This window comes from Cynara cardunculus, unplaced genomic scaffold (genome assembly GCF_001531365.2).
Source record: "Cynara cardunculus var. scolymus isolate 2C unplaced genomic scaffold, CcrdV1 Un_Scaffold_1166, whole genome shotgun sequence".
Lineage (NCBI taxonomy): Eukaryota > Viridiplantae > Streptophyta > Magnoliopsida > Asterales > Asteraceae > Cynara > Cynara cardunculus.
The window spans coordinates 105851-115354 of NW_020200692.1; the positions used below are offsets into that span (position 1 = coordinate 105851).

Genomic DNA, 9504 nt, shown 5'->3' on the forward strand with positions numbered 1-9504 from the left:
AAATTCTGAGTTTTAAGGAGAGATTACACACCAAAAACATGTAAAAATGTTCATATGATGGTGGTGATCTATGACCCAAACATTAGAACTCAAGAAGATAGGTAGAATCATGATTTTATGTGAGTTTGATTCTTAAAAATGGCATTTTTAGGTGCTGACAGATTATGTGCATGTGCATAAATCGTCCATATCTTGAACATAATATGTTCAAATGTTATGAATCTTCTTCTAAAAGTTTATTTATTGAGTTGGAGTTGTAATCCAATTGGTCTCACTCAAAAAGATTGAGTTTTGACTCCCCAAATACTCAAAACATTATGAATGAGCATCTGAGAGTTTTTCAGTAGGTAAACCCTACTTTAAACAGCCATAACTCTCTAGATAATCATTCAAAATCATTGATTTTTCTTCTGGAAGTTAACGTAATGAGTTACCTTTCAAATTCCACCGATTTCATTAAAAAAATGTGGTGATTTAAGGTTTTAACTACTCAAATCAAAGTGAGCATGCAATCTGTCCGAATCTGACAGATTTGTATATGTATGTTCTAATGACCATATCTCTTTCAAAACTCAATGAAAAAGGATGATTCTTCCTTTGAGAGTTAACTATATGAGTTATCTTCTGCATGCAAGTGGAATCACATGAAAATATGGAGTTTTGATCTCCAAACACCTAAAACACTTTAGGTGTGCAAACTGTGAAACCATCAGTAGGTAACTCCTACTTTGTATGCTAATATCTCTTTATTTACTTGCTCTTAGTGTATGATTCTTCTTCTTAAATGTTTTTTTTTATGAGTTAGGGTTCTTATGAATCCATTTTCACTCAAAAATATGAAGTTTGAGGCATTAACCAATTTAATTAAGTTAAGTGTGCAATCTGTCAACTAATGACAGATGTGTGCATGTAACTTTATGGTGCCATATCTTCCTCTTAACTCATCCAAAATGAATGATTCTTATTTTAAAAGTTTCATTTAAGTGTTAAGTTTTTAATCCAACTTGAATTTCTGTAGAACACTTAGTAGAACTCTTTAAATGAGTATTTTACTAACATGGTATATTCTGCCATATCGGTTGTGACATACTGTATTGCATAAATTATTTGAATCATTATTGCATGTCCAAAATGCATGAAATTTGGTCTCAATGACCATAACTCAGTGCTATATCTCATATAAAAAGATAGGAAACTATCTCATTTTAGAAGTCTCTATAAATTGATCATTTTATGTACCATTAGTTTCTGTCCAAAAATGAGATTTTGGAATTATTTGATTTTATAAATTTTGATCTTTTATTGGATTATAGCATTACTTCCGGTATAAATTACTATATTAACAAGCATATGGGCATTATGTATATTTGGACTATAGATAATCAAGTTGGACATAAGTAGACACTTATGGACTTAGGACTTATTAATCCCCATAAGTAGATTTAAACCCATAAGTGACGATTTTGGATATTCCTCTTTGATAGGGAAACGTTAAGCTCGTGTGGTGACCGGATCGTATTTTTGATTTGCGGAGCTTGCAAAAGGGTGAGTTTTCACAGCCCCTTTTTACTATTTTCGCGTTTTTGGGGGAAAAGCATGTATAAAGGTAGTTGATGATTTGTATGCAATATACAATGTGTTTAAATCGTGGATACAAATTGATTTTCATGAATTATGCATTGAAATGAAATTGTGAATACGAGCACTAACACTTTGTACACTAGTAAAAGTTGTGTTTGGGTTAAATGAAAAAGTCCCACTTGGTTATACTACTTATTAACTCGTATGAGTCGATAGTTTAAGTGGATAGCGCTATTTGGATTGACAATCCCACCTTTTGTTGACGAGTAGGGGTGCATTTAACTAAAACAAGTGTTCTACACATGTGGGGTTTAGTCCCACCGTTGAGGTAGTCCGGTATATAAAGGGCGTAGTTGTCGCAGGTTTAGTAGTAGCCCAACACTTAAAAATTACTTGGAGTACATTGTGCCTCGTGTGAAAGTGTTGTGAGTAAGTAAAAGACTTACTCGAGCTATATTGCATAAAGATCTGTTGTACATTGAAAACCTGTGAACTCACCAATCTTGTAGTTGACACTTGTTTCGACATGCTTTTCAGGGGTAAGAAAGGCACATGGTGGCACTTAAAAGAAGCCGTGTTTCAACTATCACCTTCGAATTTCTTTTTGTGTTTAATTTACAAACTTGTCGTTTGGAATTGTAAACTTTGGTTAATGATGTAATTAAATTTTAAATGTATGGTGGTGTTATTTATAGTTTACTGCTATGAGACTCTACCTGCCATACCTCGTGTTTCCACTTTAGCGGGGTGTGGCACAGTGGGATTAAAGTGCGTTCATGAAAACTTTCAGATGAAGGTAAAGAAATCTTCCAAACACCGGTACGAGGTGGTGTGTCACTTAGATTCGGACTGTGATTGGCGTTTAATGGCTGTCTCCATTAATGGTACCAGTATGTTTCAGGTACGGAAGCTCCACGATGAACACACATGTTCAAGGTCCCAAGTGCACCCAAACCACCTTAATGCGAATAAAAAGGTTTTGGGTCATATATTAGCAGGGAGTTTAACGGATTGTAGGAGAGTGTACCGTGGTAAAGAAATCATGAAAGATGTGAACCAACGGTTCAATATTATCATCTCCTACCACCAAGCATGGCGAGCAAAGATGTATGCCTTGCTACTGTTGAGGGGGACCCCTGAATCGTCGTTTAACCCACTCCCGGTTTATTGTCACAATCTGAAGCTAGCAAATCCGAGGACTGTGACAGAGATTGCTGTTGATGGACTTGGACGATCCGACATGTTGTTTGTCGCACTCGGTTGTTTGGTAATAATTTTTGTCATTTTTTGTAATTATTGTCATAATTTTATGTTCTGGAGTTTAGATTTTTAATCTCGTTCATCTGCAGATTCGATCGTTTCTAGGACACATGAGATCGCTTCTTATAATGGACGGTGCCCATCTGAAGGGACCATACGTTGGCACCATGTTCTTAGCGGTCGGCATGGATGGAAACAATGGGATCGTACCTATTGCAATGGGAGTGGGGAAGACAGAAAGTGGTCCGTCATGGACATGGTTTTTACATAAGCTGAGGCAGTGTATCGGTGATGTGCCCAATTTAACATTCGTAACCGATAGGGCTGCCAGCCATACGAACTATATTTCCTAACGCACACCACGGACTTTATTGTCGGCATCTGAGCCAGAACCTCCGCCTAACCTCCACTAAAGAGAAAAGGAAACGGTGGATGTTCTGGGAGGCATGCAAAGCTTACAGGTTGTCAGACTTTGAAGCTACTATGGATCTGATGTGGCACAGTCTACCTACAGCCGCTCAATATCTTGAGGAAGTTGGCTACGCTAGATGGGCACGATCGCACTTCTCTGGATTGCGTTACAGTGCAATGACATCCAATAGTGTTTGAGTCCGTCAACTTAGTAACGCGGTTTGCACACTATCTTCCGATAACAATGCTAGCTAAATTTTATCAGGCGACATTGCAAAATTGGTATTTCATACATCGGCATAACGGAGGTAAATTCAACCATCCTTTCACTATATGTTTGATTATGTAACATATGCTAATGATATCAAATATTTGCAGCGCAAATGATGAATGCAGTGACTCCTTGGACGAAGGCCAAATTAGATAAGAGAATACATAGGAGCGCTAATTGGAAGGTATATCCCATCAGCGATTTGTTGTTTGAAGTTGACGACAGGTATAAGAAAGGAACGTGTGATTTGCATGCTAAGACTTGTACATGCATGCAATGGCAACTTTCTGGAATAGCTTACAGTCATGTGATATCTGTTGCTCGAAGTTTAGATATTCAAGACTGCAGTCAATTCTGTTGTGTTTGGTTCAATTCCGACTCTTACCGTGCAACATACAAGGAGGAAGTCATTTTCCTTCCACCAAAAGCTGAATATGTGTTGGCCAATGAACGTTTGACCGTCCTACCGCCTCCCTTGGACATACAAAACTCAGGTAGGCCACGTAACCGTGATCGTATCCCGTCACGAGATGAGGAACCAATAGTGAAAACTTGCAGTCGATGCGGCTAGAGTGGACGTTTTCGATATAATTGTCTGAGTCTGATGCCAGCTCCTAGGCCGACGCACGGAAGTTCAAGTAGTCGTCGAAGATCAGTTAGTCGTCCAAGCGATTGTGGTCCATCTGAACATGATACTACACAAAACTATGTATTTGATACTTCAGATTTAAGTAAGTAAATATACGATTTTAAAGTGTAGTTTTGTTGTTTTAATGGGAAATGGAAGTTTGATTTAGAAATGCAAGAACATTAACCATCAATACATAGACGAACCAACTGAAACAACAACATTCAGACGTAACATTAAAATGAAAAACATCAACGACAACAAAAACATTAATACATAACATTCTTGTTAGTTTCCTTCTGGGTAAAGTTGTTTGCAAGACTCAATCCAGTATTGTTTTTCATTGATCATTTCTTGCATCACTAGGTACCCATTCGCGATGTCCTTCACAATTTTTTCCTCTGCTCGAATCTCCTTTCGCAATTGCTTGATAGCTTTTTTCTTTTCTTCAATAGCTTCTTCATGTTTATTTTGTTTCTCCCTGTTAGCCCACCAGTCATCAGTGATCTTCTTAATCTCCGCTTTGGCCTTTTCAATCGAAGCCTTCATCCTGGTAAGCATTGTTTGAGAAGATGATGGGTTTCCAGCCATTTCTTTCAATAAATGGACAAGTACTTGTATCGGATTTGATATGAAGTTGTGATATATGATTTCACAAGGCATCATTTTTATACACTATCGGCCCTTACGATTTAATAAAGTTGGTCTAGTAGCTGGCATGGTGTTGTCAAATCCGGTCATGAACCTGGCATGACTTGTTAAATCGTCCCTGACATAAAGCTTACAAGATTCGTCCTGGCACCCTGACCCATGAACCTACCAATGCACTGTCACAACCTACGAGTTAATAGCTGACATGGTGTTGTCAAATCCGGTCATGAACCTGGCATGACTTGTTAAATTATCCCTGGCAAGATTCGTCAATAAAGCTTACAAGATTCGTTCTGGAAAAGCCTAACCTATAACCCTACCAATGTACTATCGCCCCCACTCTTTGCCACGATTTTGGTTAATCTACCCTCAGGGGCGATCCATTTTTTTTTCAATTATGGACTTGTTTTAGTGTTTAGTATGTTGAAGTATGTTTATATCATGTAAATTTAACCAATCATGAAGATGGATCATAAAATTTAGTCGGTAATTCTAACATTGAATTTTACCGACAATGCAACCCCTGTACTTTGACAATGTATAACTCACAAACCGTAAGTCGGAATAAGCCCGTATTTTGCAGTTATAAAAATCTTACTGTATACTACAACTTTCATGAACGGTCGAAAATCCAATTATGACTCGAAGTGGTTGGACCCGGTCGGTTTTTTAGGCTGTTTGCACACTTTTTGTTATTAATATGCAGTTTTGTAAAATTCATATAAATAGATGGATGATCCAAATGAGACGATTCCAAAACTAATATACTCGTGTGGTACCAACCTACAACTTTGATTTAGAAAATATAATCTATATTGGTCTCTGAGAAAGGTAAAAAATGCTTACCAAATGCATAAAGTTAATTTTTTTTTACAAATTTCAGTCATGAACCTGCCATAAAGCTATGAGTTGTTAAATCGTCGTTGACATAAAGCTTACAAGATTCGTCCTAAAACCCTGACCCATAACCCTACCAATGTACTATCGCCCCCCCTTTTGCCTCGACTTTGGTGACTCTACCCTCAGGGGCGATCCATTTTTTTATTTTTTTTTGACATTATGTTGCAAAAAAAAATATAAGCTTCTTTGTTGGTGTCAAATGTTCCTATAAAATGGGTTCTTGTTAGAAGACATATTACTGGCTACATTTTTCTGTTTTCTTTATAACAATGGACGGAAGCTCGTCCAGTTCTAATTTTAAAGTTCCAACGATGGATGAGAAGTGGGAGAGGCTGGGAGAAGAATGGTGGAGAAGTCAACTACCAGAAAAAATGCCCGATGATTTGAGAGAGGCTATCAAGGACTATGAACTTAAATTGGATATACTACAGGAAAAACGTGCGGACCTTGGTTCAAAAAAGGAGAAGATTGAACATGAGATGAACGAGCGGACGAGATAGATTGCTGATGCAAAACAATAGATTAAGCAACAACAGTGCTGGATTGCTGATGCAAAACAATAGATTAAGCAACAACAGTGCTGGATTGCTGATACACGAAAGAAAATCAAAGAGGCGGAAAACCTGAACCACGAGGCATGGTTCGAGCTTGCATGCGGGGAGACTAAAAGACACATTAGGTGGAATGAAGAGGTGAAAAAAACACGAAAGCAATAGAAAGAATTAAGGAACTCTATCCGCATGACAAAATTTAGTATTATTGGGTAAAAAACTTATTATTGTCGAAGTTATTGGTTCGATCTTTTAAAATGTATTGTACTGAAATGATGATGATGTGACAAGTCCCATTATGTTTTCCCTATAAATAACCTTGTTTTCCATTACAAACCCACTCCACCATCAATTATTCACTGCCTCTCAACTCAGAAGAAAAAAAATGGTGAGACATTGCAATTGTGGCGCTGATACAATCATCAGAATGTCATGGACCGATCACAAACCAGGCCGTCGATTCTTTTGCTGTTCATTACCTGTGAGTGTTTGCGTATATATGACCTTCGTATATAACAACCGGTAGTTATATATATATATATATATATGTGTGTGTGTGTGTGTGTGTATTCCTTACTTTTTTGTAGGGAAGAAACTGTGGATTTATTGATTGGCTTGATCCACCCATGTGTCCAAAATCCGTGCTAATTATTCCAGGGTTATTAAGATCGAAAAATAATCTTGAATCGTCACTTTTTGAAGCTGTTTTACATGTTCGCCGGTTAAGGACAATGTTGGCGATAAGTTGGATTTCTTTTTTTGTGATTGCGATGGTTTTGTTCATCAAGACGATTGTAGGATAATTGTGATTTACGCTTTAATATTATCGAAGACCATTTCATAAAATAGTGCAAACAATGTCATTTACAAGGAATAAATTTTTTATTTGGGATTAATTACACGCGTTGAATACAATATAGATGCCATACGTTAACGAAACATCATCGCATGAACGTCGGTAGGCGTATCACAATTGACCTCTAGTCCTTGCAACAACTACTCAACAAACATGCAGTAGAACACCCCACAATCGCTGAGTGTTCCCGTCTGTCGTGGCGCGTCGTCTGAAAAAAATACTTTAACATTCGGCGGTGCAATTTGCTCCATGACCCCTAGATAATATCTTGTTTCTAATAGGAATTCGGGGAGGAACTGCTTCAGCATGTGGGTGATTCTAATGATTTATTTCTTGAACATATGCGGCAGACAAGTATCGTGTATGGTCAAACGCCATGACCTCAGTTCGAGCTCCCCGGTCACCCAATGAGCATTCGGTATGTTAAATGGGATGAATACTTGGAAAAATAAGTTGCGAATAAGAATTGATAAAATAAAATATCTTATGTACGAAAAATAATTGTTGCGTGATTCTACCGACCCGGTCGACGTTTCGCCATGACGGAAATGGCTCGCGTGTACCATCGCCCCACACCTTCTGATCCGCAGGCCCAAGCCCTTCGTTTGCTAAACTTGGTATCCAACAAGGCTGCATGATGGTTCAACGGTCTGTTGGTTACCTCTGGCGGAGAAAATAGATGGTCCATGCATCAAGATGCTAAAAATACAGAACAATGGATCAATTGTAATTAAATGCGAAAAAAATGTAATTTTTCAACTTATACAAATTTGTGTAATTCTCATACGTCGTTTCCCAAATAGCCTGAACCAAGCTTGCCCAACAGTTGGCCCCAAAACTGCACGTCAGCTTCCATATACTAGAGCGTTGATAACCTAACCGGGGTTAACCGACCGAAGTCATACAACTGGGCAACGTCTGTCTCTTCGTCAACGACCTTCTTGTCCTTCTTTTTGCCCTTTAGCATTGTAAAAGGAAACGAGAGCCACCGCGATTTCTTGCTCACTCGCTTCGCAAGCAGGTCGGGGAAACAAACATCTTCTTTCATAGCGGGCAAAGGGACGTCGCATGGTGTAGATGCCGCAACATCCATCGCATGTTGCTGCTGCGACATAAACTGTGTACGCACAAGCCAAGATAAAATTAAAAGTTTATCTAATTTAATTATTAACTTCATAAATAAAAACAATATAAAACTTAAACATATTTACCATATCCATTTCGGTGTGGGGCGCCGGTATGTACTGTTTACGCACAATCCAATTAAAATTAATTTCTTTAATATACTTGTTAACTATTAAATTAAAATCAATAAAACCTTAAACATATTTACCGCATCCATGGATGGAAACTCATCCGACATATATGTGGCCGCATGCGTCATTGGAGGCTGATACTGCGACATCCAATATAAATTTACTGTTTATATAATCGTTAACGTGCAAATTAAAACATCAACAAAAATTAACGCTCTTACATAAACGTCATGTGGATTACTATATCGTGGAGGATCAGCCGTATTTTGTCCACACACTTCATTACAAAATCTCGCTTCTAGTGAAACGAGCCTCCCATCGACCTCAGCACGATGTTGGAGCTATTCATCACGCCATTGTGTGTCCATATATGCAGCTGATGAATGACGAGGTTGCTGCTCGTATGCAGGTCTTTGAGACATGTGTGTTGCAAAGGACTGACGTGGTCCCGATGATTGGAAGTCCGCGTCAGCATCGTTATTATCCGGTTGTCCATAATAATTCATTTGTATATATTCCCTGCTTTCTATCCACCATTGGGCCGACTCCTCCAAATATGTCGGCACCAACTCGGTCAGGGGGCGAGAGGATTTCTATAAATATATAAACCAGCATAAAATTTTAAACATAGTTAACAACAAAAAAGCTGTCAAATATTAAAATTATAATCAATAAAACCAAACCTTGCCAATGGTGGATAGTGCACAACACTCTTCCCAATTCATCATCTTGATTCGTTTCCATCCAATGGCCCTTGGGAAGGAAGAACTATAACGAAAAAAGGGTTGAGTTCCGGGCAATGCCTCCAAGATCCATATCTGGTAGGTTACGAAAAAATTGATTGTTAGAGAATGTCAAATAATTACTTAATAAGTACTTTAACATTGTTGTAAAAAATTCACCGACCTTGAAGGCATATATGAAACCGTATAGTGTATACTTCGAGGGCGGCCAATTGTTGTGTTTGCTCCGCTCGAAAGCATTTTTTATTTGAGGGTATGTTAGACGCCAGATGTATGAGCCTCACGGGTATCGGTTCCAGGACTCCAGATTTTCAACCAGATGCAAAATCCAATCTTCAATGTTGTGGGTTGGCTTTCGTCCCAGAAAAAAATGAGTGGAGCATGATGACCAGACAG

General features: G+C 38.2%; 1 protein-coding gene across 1 annotated transcript in view; it reads left to right on the plus strand.

Moving 5' to 3' along the window:
- LOC112502265 overlaps positions 1-3450 on the plus strand; it is a 7030-nt gene extending 3580 nt beyond the window's left edge. Inside the window, exons 2-4 of the mRNA XM_025106132.1 lie at positions 2483-2848; positions 2931-3084; positions 3164-3450. Of these exons, the coding sequence (XP_024961900.1) occupies positions 2483-2848; positions 2931-3084; positions 3164-3450 (807 nt within the window). The remainder of the gene's footprint in view (positions 1-2482; positions 2849-2930; positions 3085-3163) is intronic.
- The last annotated feature ends 6054 nt before the right edge of the window (positions 3451-9504 follow it).